The 17,399-nt window shown below is 39.6% G+C and overlaps 1 protein-coding gene across 4 annotated transcripts in view; it reads left to right on the top strand.

The window, feature by feature from the left end:
- The window catches only part of PRMT8 (protein arginine methyltransferase 8), a 73,198-nt gene that overhangs the window by 36,660 nt on the left and 19,139 nt on the right, over positions 1 to 17,399 (top strand). For all 4 annotated transcript variants that reach the window (XR_011729612.1, XM_071762797.1, XM_071762808.1 and 1 more), the window contains 5 exons: positions 5,532 to 5,687; positions 10,925 to 10,988; positions 14,351 to 14,493; positions 14,879 to 14,966; positions 16,952 to 17,067. Coding sequence is in view for 3 of the 4 variants with exons in the window: in XM_071762797.1 (XP_071618898.1) it covers positions 5,532 to 5,687; positions 10,925 to 10,988; positions 14,351 to 14,493; positions 14,879 to 14,966; positions 16,952 to 17,067 (567 nt within the window). In the remaining variant the exon portion in view is untranslated. The remainder of the gene's footprint in view (positions 1 to 5,531; positions 5,688 to 10,924; positions 10,989 to 14,350; positions 14,494 to 14,878; positions 14,967 to 16,951; positions 17,068 to 17,399) is intronic.

The raw sequence follows: 17,399 nt of genomic DNA, 5'->3' as shown, positions 1-17,399 counted from the left end.
CCCAAAGGTGACAGAAGATAAACACACCAGTCTGGGACAGCTCTGGTCAATTTTCCCACAAAAGTAAAATAATTTCTTGACTCCTGGCATGCTACTTAAATGCACAGGCTGCATTAATGGGGACATACAGCCCAGTGGCCTCCAATAAATATGCTTCTGAAAAGAATTCAAAATACACAATGGACCTTATTTACCATCTGAATGTTTACTGTAGACCTAAAGAAGATGGTAATTATTTACACTGATTAATTTTAAACACTAGGATGCAAAATGACCAATAATGTGAAATCAGTGGCACTTTTCACAAACCACATAAAAAACAGTAACTATTTTCATTACTCTAGTAATTTTTTATGGTGTGTATACACAAACAGAATATTTCCCTCTGCCAATTACATCTTGCTAGAGCAGTGGTCATAAATTCAGTCCAAGAATGGAAAAAGATAAAGGAATTATTGAATGGGAAGGAGATCTGACATAAATACTGAAGACTCATCAGAGATGTCAAATCAGACTGAGCTCCTGATGGAGCTTGGTCTCAGGGAGTACCTGGGCTCTCTTGCTATGACTGGGAAGTGGGAGGTTGCCTCCTTGCCTACAGGAGGTGTGCACTGGTAGAGGATCTGTGTTAACAAGTAAAGGAACTTCTAGAGGAGTTTAGAAGATTTTGCAGCATCAGGGATGTGGGGAAGAGACTGACTGGACCTTCTGCAAGATCCTGAAGGTACAGGTGCCTAAATCTGCTGCTGTACTGAGCTTACTGTCTGTAGTTACCAAGTTTGGAAGTGGAGACTCATCTGATGGTAAAGGCTGGAAGAAACGTGACTTTTGGCAACAGGAGGAAGATTCGTGATCCACCTGCAGATCTCTAGCCACAGAATGCATTCAATGCCTTCACTGTAGATGAGAAACAAGAAGTTCTGTCCAATGAAGCATCAGAACCAGTTAGCCATGAGCCACACAGAAGCTCTGTGAGGAAGCAACAAGTAATAGTAGTGGAAGGCTCTCTCCTGCAGAGAGCAGAGGTCCTCATCTGCTGTCTAGCTCATAGAATCATAGAATTGGCTGGGTTGGAAGGGACCTCAGAGATCATCAAGTCCAACTCTTGATCCACTACTGCTGCAGTTACCAGACCATGGCACTGAGAGCCACATCCAGTCTCTTTTTAAATATCTCCAGGGATGGAGAATCCACCACTTCCTGGGGCAGCCCCAGGGCAGATGTTTGGATCTGGCACATTGTAGAGAGGCTGCTGACCTCTCCAATTTGTCCATTCCTCAGACCAGCCTTGGGTTGCTACTGTGCTTCTTCCACATGAGCACCAGTGAGACCTGGAGCAGTTCAGGTGTGACTATATATCTCTTAGGATGATGATAAACAGCAGGGTGGGTCAGGTGGTTTTTGCCTCAATTCTAACAGTGCAAATAAGGACTTGAGGAGAAGTGCTCCTGCAAGCCCACCATTGTGTGTGCACCTGATATCAATGACAAGTTTTCAGCTTTTATATCTATGGGACCCTTTTTGATGATTGAGGTCTGCTAGGAAGAGATAGAATCCACCTGACAAACAAGGTCAAAAATATCTTTGTCACAGGTTCGCCAATTTGGTGAGGAGAACTTTAAGCTAAGAATGATAGAGGAAAGAGATGATGACTCACAGTCACATGGGGAAGTGATTGACTGAGCTGGTAAGCAAAAGATGCAGAATGGTGTGGGCAAGACTTCATAGTCAGTCAATAAAACAGAGCAGAAGGGGCACATGCCAAGTGTAAGTACACAGAAAAGGAAGTACCAAGAGTCAACATTATGGGGGAGGGTCTCATGCCTTTTCTGGAAAATCAAAGAGTGACAAAGAGTTTCTAAGATATGCCTGTACACTTACTTATACATGCAGCCTGGGAAATGAGCAGGAGGAATTAGAGATCAGTATGCAGTTGCCTGGCTACAGTCTCACAGGAATCAGAAATGCTGTGAGATTGCTCACATGACTGGAATGCCACAATAGCTGGATACAGGATCTTTAGGAGGAACAGACTGGGAAGGTGAGAAGGGAGACAGAGCAGTTTACTGCAACAAATCGTGTCCACTATAGGACAGATAATATTCCAACTGAGAGCTTATAGGTCAAGATTAAACAGTAGACCAACATGGTTGATGTTGTTGTGGATATATGGACCACCTCATCAGGAACAAGAAGTGAATGAGTTCTTCAGAGAGCTGGAAGAAGTCGTGAGTCTGCATGATTTTTGGTCCACAGGAGACTTTCATCACCTGAACATCAGCTGAAAGACAACAGAAGAGGACATAAGCAATACAGAACATCTTTTGAGTGCATGATGATAAATTCCTGGCACATATGACCTGAATCAATGGGGAGTTATGTGTCTGTGTTTTGCTGTGGTGGTTCTGATACTAGAAATGATGTACCAGCTGGGGATATGATGGTCAGGAGAGGCTTGCTGCAGTGACCATGAGAGGGTGAAGTTCAGCATCCCCAGAACATAGATGCTCTCAGGATCCATGCTATTTATCTTGTTGATAGCCCTGGGTTTCAGGAGAGCAGTGTTCACCCTTTTCAGGGATCTGCTTGGAAAAATCTCATGGGAGAAAATCCTGGAGAGAAGAAGCATCCAGAAAAACTGTTTGTTTTTTTTTAATCTTTTCATCTCTTCCAAGAACATTCCATCCTGACATGCAAGCAGCCATGACAAGAGGCCTGTGTGAATGAACAAGAAGCTCCTGGCAAAATTCAAACAAAAAAAGAGGTAGAAGAATGGTCAGGTGACCCAGAAGTAATTTAAGGGCCAAAGCTAGGAAAGCTAAGTGTATCTCAACATGAATCTGACAAGGGACGGGAAGGATAACAAAACAGGGCTTCTCTAGGTGTATTAACAGCAAAATGAAGACTGTGGGAAAGGTGAGACTGTTACTGAATGAGGCAGGGTATCTGGTGACAAAAGAACACGAAAATACTACTTGCTCAAGGTCTGGCTTTACTAGTAAGACGTGCTCAGGAATTCCAGCTCTCTAAGATGAGTGATAAGGTCTGGAGTGAGGAAGACATAGGATCATAAAATCATAGAAAGTTAGGGGTTGGAAGGGACCTCAAAAGATCATCAAGTCCCATCAAGTCCAACCCCCTTTGCCAGAGCAGGGTCACCTACAGGAGGTCACACAGGAATGCATCCAGGTGGGTTTTGAGTGTCTCCAGGGAAGGAGACTCTACAACCTCCCTTTGGAGTGCTCTGTTCCAGTGCTCTGTCACCCTCACAGTGAAAAAATTCTTCCTTATATTTATACATACTCTCAACAGAGAAGGATCAGTTAAATCAGACATACATAAGTTTATGGGACCTTCATCTCCACTGGGGATGAAGAAGCTGGTTTATGTGGCACCAACTTAATTGGAAAAAGATATTCTTGACTGGGAGGTTGCCTCCATCCTTGAACAGACTTGAAACTTGATTGGACAAGGCTCTGAAAAACTCGTTCATGTCATTTGTTCCTCTTGTTCTTTAATTGGTTACCACTGAGAAGAGTCTGTCTCTGCCTTCTTTCCTCCCCCACTCAAAAGATAATTATGCACATTGGTAGGATCCCCCTGAGCACTAACTTCTGCAGCCTGAACAATCCTAGCTCTCTCAGTCTGTTCTCACATGTTCCAATCCCTTAATCATCTTCCTGGCCTCCAGTGGATCTGCTCCAAGATCTCTTGTCCTGAGTAGCCCAGATCTGTACACAGGACCCCTGGTGTGGTCTCACCATTGTTGAACCCCTTCCCTGGATCCTTTTTTTAACATGGCCCAAAATGCTTCAAGGGCATATTGCTTGCTCATGCACAAACTGCTATCCACCAGGTTCCCAAGGTCATTTTTTGCAAGCACTGTCAGCCTGTCCTCAGTCTGTTCTAGTGCATGAGGGTACTCCTCCTCATGTGCTTGACTTTTGCATTTCCCTTTGTTGATTTTCTTGAGATTCCTCTCTGTTCTTTCTTCAGCTTGTTGAGGTCCCTGTGATTTGCAGCACAGTCATCACAGTGAATCAGCCACCCTCTCAGATTTATCAGCTGCAAACTTGCTGAGACTGCACGTTGTCCTGTTCCATCAACAGTATTGGTAGCAATATTGCTCCTGGGGACACACTACTAATGAGTGGCCTCCAGAATGACTTTGTGCTGCTGATCATAACATTTTGAGAACAGCAATTCAGTCAGTTTTCAGTCCATTGTCCATTTATGTGATCCATATTTCATCGGTTTTTCAGTGAGGATGTTATGGGAAACAGTGTTGAAAATCATGATAAAACAAGATAAACAAGCATCCACTCCTCTTCCCTCATCCGCAGAGCATATTGTTTCACCATAGAAAGCTATCAGGTCAGTCACCTCCAAGTTTATGCTAAACACTCCCAAACACTTTCTTGTCCTTAATATAGTTTGGAAAGAGTTTCCATGGTCGTGTGTTCCGTCATATTTCTAGTGTTGTTGGACTGTTCCTCTGCCTCTCTTTTTGTGATATCAAACCAGGCTTTATGATTATAAAAATAGCTTTTTATTAATCTACAGTTACTAAGTTCCTATAGTCTTCTGCTAGGACTGGTAAGTGAGCAGCTGATACATGGATCAATCCAGTGCACCAGTGCTTCAGAACTTATTTGTGCAGTGAACCGATTCCTTTAATGCTAAAAATCAAAAACTCATTTGCCTTCCTGCTTAGACTATGAAATTCTGGCCATAGTATAAGCAAAAGATCAACCTTCTAGGCCTAGCAGAAGCATTTTGAGTAAATTGTGTGTTCAATGGCCTACACACCTCTTTGAAATGGCAGTCAGATCTTGACCTCAGTGCTCTGTATTGACATGGTTTGATCGACGTCCACTCTTGAGGGCAAAATGTCAACAGAATGAAATATGTGTACTGCTGCTGTGAGTGAAGCAAAAATCAGCCTTAACAATGGCATCGTGAGATAGTGAGATAGTGGTCTAGGTTATACATTATTATCTTCTGGAAATTGGTCCTATAAATGAGTGAACACAAGAGCAGTAAGAGAGTACCATGCAGCAGAGTATCTCTAACCTTTTGCCATGGACTCCCTGCATCGCTTTGGGCAAGTCCGTCAAGACTGCTGTCCTATAATTTTTTCAGAATTATTTTGTGTTCAAGGAGGAACCTCAGGAAGCCCTTCTGCTGAGTCTCTAGATTGTGCATAATTTAGGAGAAGAAAGCTTGGATTTCTGTATGGCTTCTATCTATGCCCAGCATAGTGCTGTGGTTAGATTACATTCTAGTTATCAATTTTAACAGTAAGCAATATTTAGAGAAATGAAACTGAACAAAAGACATCACGCTTCTCCTTAATAATTCAATTCTAAGTAGCTAGCATTTTGCAGTTGCTTTTATGTATGTACTTATAAAACTCTTCAGGCTGTGTGCTAATAATGCTTAAAATATAATAAGGGAATGAATTCAGCAGCAGTGTTGAATGCATATAAGCACTTCAAATAATAAGACAATGTTGGTTTTTTTTATCACAGGAAATGTTAAAGGATGAAGTACGCACATTAACCTATAGAAACTCCATGTATCACAATAAACATGTTTTTAAAGATAAGATTGTTCTTGATGTTGGAAGTGGCACAGGAATCCTCTCCATGTTTGCTGCAAAGGCAGGAGCCAAGAAAGTATATGGGGTAAGAATACTTTCTCTCATATTTTGGGTTTGGTTGTGCATTTTGCCTGAGGATTTGGCTTGGTGATTTATGTTTTCTTACTCATCTTGGTTTCAAATTATTCTGTCAAAGCTCTTCTATGGCTTGATTTACAGTGACTTCAGTTGCTTTCTATAAGGTGCAGTAGTGTCTCTTTTCCAAACAGAGATATGATGTCTTTTCTTATGTGGAATCCTTGGTGATTCTGGTACATGTCTGGTACGTTTCTTTGTGGCTGCACAAAAATGTTGAAGGGACTCATTTCTACTCAGCAGGGTCAAAGAACTATCTTGCTTTTTTTAATTCTTAAGCTTTGCATCTTTGTAGTCTTGGAAACAAATTTCTTTAATACACTTTTCATGTACATTACTACCGAACAAATCATGCAGGAAAGCATGTGCATGTTTTCTGTGCCAACAATAACTCTTTTCAGAGGCAGAAGGAAATTATTACCTTAAATATATTGAACTTTAGGAGCATATATGTGCAGTTCTCTGCAGAGAAGTCTTTAGAGAGATCATAGGTTTGCTTCCTAAGAATATTCATAGTTATTTGTACTGCCTCTAAAATGAAAAATTAAATTTCTTTTAGCTTTTGACTTCTGTTTGCTCTACAGACACTACACAACATAGAAAAGTGGAACTAGATTCTACTCTGTGTACTCTGACAAAATTGTTTAGTAAAACTTAGTATGTTTCATCTGTGCATTTGAAGACAGTAAAGCTACTGAGTATCTAAACTGCATATTTATTGCTGTTGATATGTGAAATGCAAGGACTGCTGTTCAGTTCTCAGGCTTACATTTTCAAAATCCAGTATTAATTCTGAGTGCCTCAGATGAGTGTCAGATTAGAGCACAGAAGTATAGATAGCTGAGATCACAGAGTGCTGGCAAAAGTTTCAGTGTTTAAGCATGAGACTTATTACACAGAATTGGCAGAATTTATTTCTTGTATACTATTTGTTATCTCAAAGCCTTAGGGAGGATAAGCCAGTAGCCTTCTCTGATACAGAAATGCAGGTCTCACACGAGAAGGCTGCAGTGCAGTAGAAGTATAAGCATATACAAAACTATGATACCGTGCTCCCACCTTCCCATCTCCCAGATCCTTGGCCATATGGTCTTCCTCCCTCCCTTTTGTGCTGGCATTGGTGCTAGTCTGATCCTACAGTGAGCCAGCTCACTGGCAGAAATTCCCTCAGTAAAAGAAAAGTAAATACTTTTCCACAGGTTTGTTGGTTTTGGTTTTTCTTCTTTGGCCTTCTTTCCAGTTCAGGCTGTACCTTAGGCAGTTCTAAAGCTCAGTGGCTCACCCAGTGTCAGCTCACCCATGAGCTGTTCAGCATTGAAGCTGGGGGTGTGTGGTCTCTCTTCAAGAGACCTACCTCTTAGTTGAGCTCACCTAGGTATGAAACTCCTCTGATAAACTCTGAGGATTTCAGCTTTCTTGTCTCATAAGCTACTTCACCATCAATCCTGTCACACAAAAAACTGCAGAGTTGTATTTGTATGAGAAAAGCAGGTCTTTCAGAGATCTGGCAGTGGCAATCTTGCTATCAATTTCAGACTTCATATCCTATTGGCAAACACTGCCAATGGAAACTGTGAATGTTCCTTTTAAAAAGCAAACATTTGCCATGAGTTATTACAGAGAGCTGAGATGTTCCAGTTTCTTCTCTACAGTTGGATGCAGTTTTTCAAATAGCGTGATGTGGGAACTGGTGACAAGTGTAGTGTGTTGGTTTTCTGACTACAGTGTCACTGAAATAATTCTCCTCTTTCTCACTTCTTACCTCTTCAAATTCAAATTCATCCACTACCCTGTCTGGTTCTTGTTATCCCCTCTTACTGCTGGAATTATTGCTTGCCACTACCTCAGCCAACTGCTAGAATCATCTCTGAGTCTTCAAGAAGTGTAAATCATAGAATCACTGACTCATAGAAGGATTTAGTTTAGAAGACGTCTGCAAGTGTCTTGTCCACCCCTCTGCTCCAAGACTTAAATTTAAAGCTATATCAGGTTGTTCAAGTCCTCGTCCAATTTGGAAAATCTCCAAAAATGGAGACTCTAAATCCTCTCTCAGCACTTACTCTAGTGCTATGATCAGCAGGAATTTCCCTTGTTGCAGCCCGTGATTACTGCCTTTTGTCCTGTCACTGGGCACTTCAGATACCTCATCCCTGGAGGTATTTAAAAGGTATTTGGACTTGGTCCTTAGGCACATGGTTTCGTAGTTAGCTTATGATGCTGGTCAAAAGTCAGACTGGATGATCTTGGTGGTCTCTTCCAACCTAAAACATCCTGTGATTGTGTGTTACAGTGGGTCTAGAGGAAGGCTACTAAGATGATCAGAGGTCTGGAACACTTCTGTGAATACAGACTCAGAGAGTTGGTATTGTTCTGCCTGGGGAGAATTATTGCAGTCATTCAGGCCTATAGAGATATGACACGGGGCAATAGTTTTGATCTGAAGGAGGACAGATGTAGTTTGGATATAAGGAGGAAATTTTTTATGATGAGGGTGATGAGACACTGGAACAGGTTGCCTGGAGAAGTTGTGGATGCCCCATTATTGGAAGTGTTCAGAGTCAGGTTGGACAGAGCTTTGAGCAAGCTGATCTAGTGAAGGATGTCCCTGCCCATGTCAGGGGACTTGGGCTAGATGATCTTTAAGGTCTCTTCCAACCAAAATGATTCTGTGGTTGTAAACTGAGATACGGACATATTTTATTAGAACACACAACTTTCATAAAATCCAAATGCTTTGTAAAATTTGACAGATTTGAGCAGATTACTGACTTGAAAGAGAACTGGGGAGAAACCTGACAAAACTATTTTTTTCCCTATTTCTTCACCTTTAGAATTCAGTATTTTCTTTTTCTGAAATGAGTTGCTTTTTGAAATAAAATTGTACCACAGTACAGAGTAATCAAAGTCAAGATAGAGACAAGCCACCCCAAAAGCAAGTTTATTTTCTGAAATATATCTCCCTTCCTGGAACATCTTAGCATTGTTTTTGTATAATTTTGCTGCTTTGAGAATGAAGCTGATTTTTGGAAACTCATAGTCATTCATTAAATAGATCTTTTTCTTTCCTTGCAACTTTTTTTTCAGAAGTTGGAAAGCCACCTCCAAGCACCTACATACCCATGCTTTATTTAAAAATCATGCAAAACTAGCAGAAAGAATGGGCAATGGTATTGAAAATTCCAGACAGATGTGAATTTTGACAGGAAAGCTCAGTCTGTTGTAATGTCTGTAAACATAGACAAGGCATATAGTCTGCACAATTTACAGAAAGGGAAGAAGAAGCTGGATGGAGAAAAAGATGGAGTTGCGTCAGGTATCCTAAAGTGCAGTTTACATCCACAGAAAAACTAAGTAGAGTTAATGCTCATGTTTCCATGGGGACAGGGTTTGATATTATGACCGTTATTATGTGTAGCTGTTCAGATTTAAAAAAAAAAAAAAAAAAGTGCAAATCTAAAACTAGAAGGTACTTTGTAATTCCTTTCCTAGTAAAAGCACAGAACCAGTCATAGGAAAAGATAGGCAGATATGGATTACTTTATAAATACAATATTTTCAGTAATTTCTTATGTCTAAAATGTCTGTATTTTTTGATAGCTTACATTGCCAAAGAGTATAGTTTTTCACAGAGAGAAGCAACTGCTTCTTGACACAGACCAGTATTGGCATACTATGAATTTTAACGTTATTCACAAAGTTTGAATGTATTTAACTTTAAAATATGTGAGGAAATGTAGCACCACACTAATTCTTTACCTTCATCAGATTTTTGGGGTGGAGGAGGCAACATGCTGAAGCAGCACGAGTGAATTAAATAATATGATTAATATAAATAAGTAGTTTTGTAGTTAGGACTTCTTTGTTTCCACATGTCAACAGTTTTAAAACCAATCTTTTCTATATGAGCCAGAACTCAAAACTCAGACTGCAGTTTAGACATTAAGATATCATTGACCATGATCCTGCTCAGAAAGGTTGGATTTATAGCATCACAGATTGATTTTGGTTGGAAAAGTATTTGCTAATCTCCGGACAACTGGGACCTCCCCACTGAGCCCAGAATCCTGATAGATAATGGGAAGTGGCTTGATGAGCACTTCTGTCTCTTCCCTCAGCACGCTTGGGTGGATCCCATCCAGCCCCATAGACTTGTGTGTGTCTAAGGGGTGTAGCAGGTCACCAGCCATTTCCCCTTGGATTATGGGGGCTACATTCTGCTTATTGTCCCTGTTTTGCAGCTCAGGTGACTGGTTACAGAACAAGTGGTCGTGCTGCTAAAGACTAAGGCAAAGAAGGCATTAAGTGCCTCATCCTTTTCCTTATTCTTTGTCACTATGTTTCTCCCCACCTCCAATAAAGGATGGAGATTGTCCTTTGTACTCCTTTTGGTGCTGCTGTATTTATAGAAACACTTTTACTGTCCTTTACTGCAGCAGCCCTCTTAAGCTCTAGATGGGCTTCGGCTCTTCTTAATTTTCTCCCTGCACAGCCTTTGTAGTTCCTCTGAGTTGCCTCCCTCTTCTTCCAAAGGTCATAAACTCTCCATTCTTTCTCATGTTCCAACCAAAGCTCTCTGTTCAGCCAAGCCGGTCTTTTTCATCCCCAGTTTGGTTTTTTTCAGTACATGGGGACAGCCTGCTCCTGTGTCTTTAAGATTTCTTTCTTGAAGAATATCCAGTCTTCCTGGTCTCCTTTGCCCTTCAGGACTTCCTCCCAAGGGACTCTGTCAACCAGTCCTCCAAAAAGACCAAAGTCTGCCATCCAGATGTCCAAGGGAGCAGTTCTGCTGAGCCCTGTCCTTCCCCAAGAGTTGAAAACTCTGTTATTTCATGATCACCAGCAGTCATATCACCCACAAGTCCATCTCTGTTCACAAGCAACAGGTCCAGTGAGGTGACTTCCCCAGCTGGCTCACTCAGCAGCTGTGTCAGGAGGTTACCTTCCACACACTCCAGGAACCTCCTAAACTGTTTCCTATCTGCTGTATTGTATTTCCAGCAGCCATTTGGTAAGTTGAAGTCCCCCAGGAGAACAAGATTGAGTGATTGAGTTACTCTGTGTCAGTGATTACGTGCTGTGTAGAGTCTTTGCTGCCTTCATTAGATTTTGGTTTTATTCATGTAGCCGAGATCGCTGATGCATAATTACTCTTCCTCTTGCTTTTCTTTCTTTTTCTTTTTGTCTTAGATTGAATGCTCAAGTATATCTGACTACTCAGAAAAAATTATCAAGGCCAACCACTTGGATAACAGTAAGGCATATATAAAAATATTTTTTTCAGGAGAAAGAGAAAAAAAATTACTTTTTCTGATTAATTTTGTGTGTTTTATATGTCAATGGTAATTTTGCATAATTTACTTAAGTAAATACAAAAATAGCATAGCATTCTAGACACTGTAACAATTCATCATGGGAGAACTTCTAGCCTCACAGACAACAGAAGCAAATAGGATTCATCAGCAGGCAGTTTGATATAGCAAAGCAGATAGAAGGACCCGTATCAGAGCTGAACTTTTCAAATTAATTCTGCTATTTGAATTCTACCTTATCTCTTAAATTTAATACACACACACACAGATACACTTACATTCAAATTGAAATAAGGTTCAAGTCAAAAAGGACTTCTTATCAATACAGGTGCTTCACTATGAGCTTCTTCTGACTTTCAACTTAAAAGAAAGTAATTAAAAAAGCATATTGAAACACACACAGAACTAAAAATGTTCAATTTTCAAAGTAACAGTATCACAGAAAACAGTTTTTTTAAAAGAAAACTTGAAATTTCCAGGGATGTGACAACACCTCAACTTAAAAAAAAGTAAAAAAACCCCAACCTACTGAAAACTTCTAACAAAAAGTAATCTGCAGCTAGCTCTATGTCTTGTCTTCAGCCCTCCTTCAAATCACAGCACACAAGGTATCTTTGCAACAACCTGAAAAATCAGCCTTTTTTTAAACTGGGACTGTGAGGCAGTTGTTGTTTAAAAGTGCTCTCTGTGAGGAGCTTGCCTTTGTTGCTGAGCAGCAAAGGTCTTACCTTTCTAGGCTGTACCATTTGTCCCTCAATCTTCCCCTCTCTTAGCTGTTGCTGTGCTAGCACATGGGCAGGAATATATTTCCATTCCAGTTTAGATTTTTATTACTGTCACTGGCAGCTTCTGACTGACACAGAGCTGTCTGAGAGGAGAATTAACTGTACAGAATATGTATTCAAGTGATGTGGCGTGAAAGCCATAGCAGTGACGTGGGATATAAAGAGGCCAAGCAGTGTATGCAACTTTGATTCAGAGAAAGGAGTAAGGAAGGGATCAGGAAACACTCTCCTCCAGAGTAGGTATAAGGCACTAAAACAATGAGGTCTTGACCTCAGTTTGATTATCCTGCACCTTTATACAGAGCCTGTATATTACCAGAATGGCCTTTCATAAAATAGCTACACAAACAGCACACCACTGATGTTTGGATTTCCAGCAACAGGAATTGTGTGTGAAGGGACCATTGTCAGAATAAATAAGAAGGATCCACTGTGCTCCAGAGGTTGCAGGTGGTTTTTATTTCCACTTCCTCCTCCTGTTTCTCCAAAAAGGAAGTGCTTGGAAAAACTTTTCAGGAGAAACCCCCTTCCCTTTGGCAGAAGACTTTCCTGGAGAGGTTTAGCAGTCTGTCAGACTGCAGTTTGGCCTCTAACATAACCAAATTACACAGCTGAACTAATATGTAGACTTAGACACTTAAAACCGACCCACAAATCATTTTTATTTTAAAGCAACGTGGTACTGAACCAAAGGACCTTTTTGCTCACGGAAATTTTTCTCTTTTCCCCCTAACTACTTAGAGAAAAATGCAGAGTCAGCAAAAGGGGGTGAACCAAGAGAAAACCCACTGTTTCCAGAACAGACACAGTACAGCTGGGGACAGCACAATCTGTTCCCACATGGTGCCTTATGAAGATTTTTCAGCTAAATGAAGGGACGTGGGAGGAACTTGTGCTGCTGCTGCTGCTGCTGCTTACACTGTGACTGTTCTAGGTATAAACAGAAGGCTCCAAAGTCTGCAGGTGTGTCACTCCTGCAGCTGTCAACAGTACTAAAATTCAGTCCAAAAGAATTGTGGCAGTGAAAGTTCTCAGGAAAACTAAAGAAAGCTTGTGGCTGGAGTTTATAGACATGAAGAGTCTTCAGTATAACAACAGATGAACTATTGAGCTGACAACTGTGAAGGAAAGGTGGTTTAAGAACGGGAAGGAGAACACCGCTCTTTTCCAGTCAGGTTGCTGATACTGATACCAGCTGATATTTTGTGTTACCGGTCTGAATCAGTGTTCCCAGCTTCTTAGGGGTCCAGTCTGGATTAAAAGCTGGCAACACAAATAAAGTCTCCACATTAGAGTGGAGTAATACTAGTGCTGCATGTATTTTGTAAAGACAAAACCTCATTTTTCCGGGGCTGAGTTCGTAAAGTCGCTCAGCTCACACTTCCACTCTTAAACAGCTAACATAGTTCTAGCTAAATGAAAGTACATTCATCTTCCTCAAACTGAATGTTGACCACTTTCACCAATTAAAAACTGCCATTTATTAAGAGTAATACAGAATTTTATCAAAGTAAAATATTCCCTTCTCACTTTATTCCTGAACTACGAGAGCAACAATTACATTGTTAATGAAGAATGAAGAACTGAGAAACTTGTACCAACCTAACAAAAAATAAAACCAGAAGACAAACACAAGCTGAAAATTGTTTCTCTGAGGGATTTGGAATACATTTATGTATAGGAAATATAATTTTAAAATGCAAGCAAGATTTGTGAATTGGGTACTGATCCTAAATCAAAATTATTTGTCACATCAAAGCTGTGGGAAATTATGCCACTCTAAACAAGACAGAATAGAATATCTGGTTTAGTGGGAATAGTGAGAATGACAGTATGTTATAAAAGATGCACTCATGAAGCAGACAGAAAGGAATTAAAACTGATTTTTCATGGAAGAGCTGTGTTTGTACAAACTTTCGTGTGTACTAGATCTGACTAGGCTAGATCTGACTTTTTCAGCTGAGTCAGTCCTCCAGAATTCATGGAAGAAATAAGCATTAGTTTCCTCATTGTGAAGCCAGCATAATATGTTTGAAAAGCAGATGAGACTTCAATCCTAGTTCCATAAATCTCTAATATCTCAGTGATGAGATCATGTATGTGTAACCCTACAGGGATGTTTAAAGGATTCTAGGTGGATTCTTCACATTACTTGATCAATGATCTAGAAATCTTCCAAATTCCAAAGAGCATGTAAAATGAGATCATGCAGGTAACCAGGTAAGGCCTGGTTTCTGCTATTTTTTAATATATGGGTTTTATTCGGTTTTGGGTTTGAGTGTGGTTTTTGTTAGTTATGTACTTTGTTGGGTTCTTTTAATACTGATATTAAACCTTCTGTTTATTATACTTACTGCAAGTAAGATGTAAATGTAAAATCCATCGAGTTGCATGGAGTTATTCCTTATCTACAGGCATTCAAGATGAGAATCATATTGAAAAGTTCAGCCAGACATTCACCATTAAGGAACTTAAGTATTTTATTACATGAAACATATTTATTTGCATTCTTTTTTCAGTAATCACAATATTTAAAGGTAAAGTGGAAGAAGTTGAATTACCTGTGGATAAAGTAGACATCATTGTCAGCGAGTGGATGGGTTACTGTCTGTTCTATGAGTCAATGTTAAACACAGTCATCTTTGCACGAGACAAGTGGCTGGTAGGTGCTCTGCATGTCATACTCCTTGCTGGAGCAATCATCATTTTAGTCTCTCACTATAAGCTTTCCCTCTCCCACTGTCACCATAACAAGTCACAAGTACATCTCCAAGTGCCATTTCGTAGGCTTTAACAAAAAGTTTAACAACGGGAATCTTAGTTAAAGAGCTTTGCTTTTGATTAACTGCTGGCAAAATTTGTATAAACAAATGGCATTGCCGCAGGCTGCAGGAGTTGCTGAGATTAAAGCTGATGTGACAATCTGAAGGAAAACAATAAAGGCATGCAAGGGGTGCTTGTCTGGTTTTTGTATGTGCAGTTCAAAATGTGATGTCTTTGTCAGGTGAATAGATTACGAGATCCATTTCCCCACAATTCATCAACAGAAACCTGGAGGGCTAATGTTTCCAGACCGAGCTGCTTTGTACGTGGTAGCAATTGAAGACAGACAGTACAAGGACTTCAAAATTCACTGTGAGTAAACACCCAACAGTAACATTTTTCTATGGTTATTTCCCCAAAATATTTTATTTGTAGTGGCCTACTGTAATCTCTTCACTGGCAAAGGTTTCACAAAGGCTAAGGAGTCATGCTGACTTGGCCAAAATTCAAAAATAAACTTAAGCACTGAGAAATCTCCAGTCTGCTGATAAATTCAGTTCACTTGCAGTAATCTGAAGTGCACTGATAAATCAGTTTAGGCTTTGCTTGTAATTACGTTGATACCTCTACTTCTATTTTTAAGTGTCAATTTTAGGAGATTTCTTTTTGTTGTTTTTAGAAACACATCATCCTACATAACTGCTATTAAAATTGGAAATACTCTTTTGCTTATATACATATGTTTATATTTATATATATGAAGTGCCTATCACTTTTTACACATCTGTCATCTTCAGCTCTTTCCATCTCACCACCTATCTGTACCAACATCTTGTCTCTTTTTTTTAGTTCATAAATCCTTTATTTCTATTTTTGATCTTTCTTTTTTCTTTCCTAAAGTACATAGAGTCTTGTCTTCATATGAGATGCAGGGCTGAGTATTTCCAAGGACACTCAAAAGCCATCATATTGATTAAGAAATGCAATATGAGATTTCTAAAAAAAATCTAACTTCTGATTTCCCCAACTATATTAATGCCACAGAGTCAGTTACTGTAGTCAATTACTCTGACTTCCTGCAAAAAGTAAAGTCTGTAATTTTCTCTTTTAACTCCTGTGACAGGTCTCTGTCTAATACAGGCTCTGGCACATATTCCAGAGCCTTCCCACATAGGCTGAAGTACATCAGGTGATGGAGGCCCAAGCAACCATGTTAATAAACTGTTCTTTCAGGGCTTCCTAGTTAGTCTTTCCTGAGTAACCACATCAAAATATATAATCTGAAGTTCCCAGATGCTCTTGTTGTGTAAGACAAAAATTTTGATAACCAGTTCCCCTAAAATATGGGGAACTCACAATCTAATGAAGAGATAACATATCAAGGAACAGTTCCATGTCCATATTTGTTCCAGTTTAGAAACATGATGCTTTTTTGGCTCATACTACTTTGCCTTTGGGAACAACAATTGCTGTTTATCAGTTTACCTTGTTTGTATTCAAATGTTATTTTAAAAATTCACAGTATTCAGTGTAGACTTTTAGATGGAACAGAGCTTGTCTCCTATAATTCAAAAGACCAAGATTTCTTTTTTTTTGGAGGTTTTTGTTTTCATTTTGTTAAGAAGTCTTAAAAGCAAGGCCCTTGTACTTTTCAATGTTTCATTTTGGTCAAGAAAAAAACAAAATCCAAAAGCTTTAGCAAGGTAAGAAGCACTTATCAGAACAATCAGAAGAACAGTTCAAATACAAAAGATGAGCATAGCTCTTAACTCTTTTAGAAAGCAGATATTTTGCTTTTTTGTCATGATGTACATGCAGATTAAAAGTTGGATGCCCCAAATATGTACACGCCTGTAATTCTGTTCCTCTCAGTAATTCACTTGCTTTTTCCAACTTGCTAATTCACTTGCTAATTACAACTACTTAAATAATTAAAAGAGCATCCAAACTGCCAACTGAATAGCAATCTCTGCAAAAAGAAACAATTGACCAGAATGAATAGGAAAGGGTAGGACGGTCTTTGCAGCTATTCCCAAGTCTCAACCTGACATATTATATTATTTTGGGCAGCACTCCCAAATGCCTAAAGCCATAAAAATCGTTGAAAAATCTCATACATCACAGTTTTGGGTACATTAGGGACACTCATTTAAAGATGTCCATCTAGGGGTTATTTAGCCACAATTTGATTAACTGCAAAATAGCAGTGGTAATATAGACAACCAGGCAAGGAGCAAAGAGCTCAAGAGGAGACCTGAAAGCTGGTTGATGGTAGAAATTCTTTGAAATGAAAGATGTTTTGAGAAAAAAAGATAATTATTGCTGCTAATCTTTGATGCATCCATTTGCATTGACAGGGTGGGAGAATGTGTACGGCTTTGACATGACCTGTATTAGGGATGTTGCCATGAAGGAGCCATTGGTGGACATAGTAGATCCAAAGCAAGTGGTGACCAATGCCTGTTTAATAAAGGTTTGGTAATTCCAAATATACCTAATTATGAATGTTTACACCTAACTGTAGGATTCTTTGGAGACCTGCTGCTTTTGTTTTACTGGTATATTTGTATGCTTATAACTAGCTACACAGGCCATCATCATAGAATGCTATCACACTAAGAAGGAAAATTGTGCAGTTTTAAATTAGTCAATGCTAGTATGTTGCACATGTGCAGTACTGTCACTTGAGCTAAGCATGAATATTAATATTGCTTATGAAATACCCAAAAGCAAGATGACTCTATACTCATTTGGCTACTGTTAAGCTAACTTGAGACTCTTACAAATTATATATGTGCAAATACT

Source organism: Heliangelus exortis, chromosome 1 (genome assembly GCF_036169615.1).
Source record: "Heliangelus exortis chromosome 1, bHelExo1.hap1, whole genome shotgun sequence".
Lineage (NCBI taxonomy): Eukaryota > Metazoa > Chordata > Aves > Apodiformes > Trochilidae > Heliangelus > Heliangelus exortis.
This window is presented reverse-complemented; position numbering and strand designations above follow the sequence as displayed.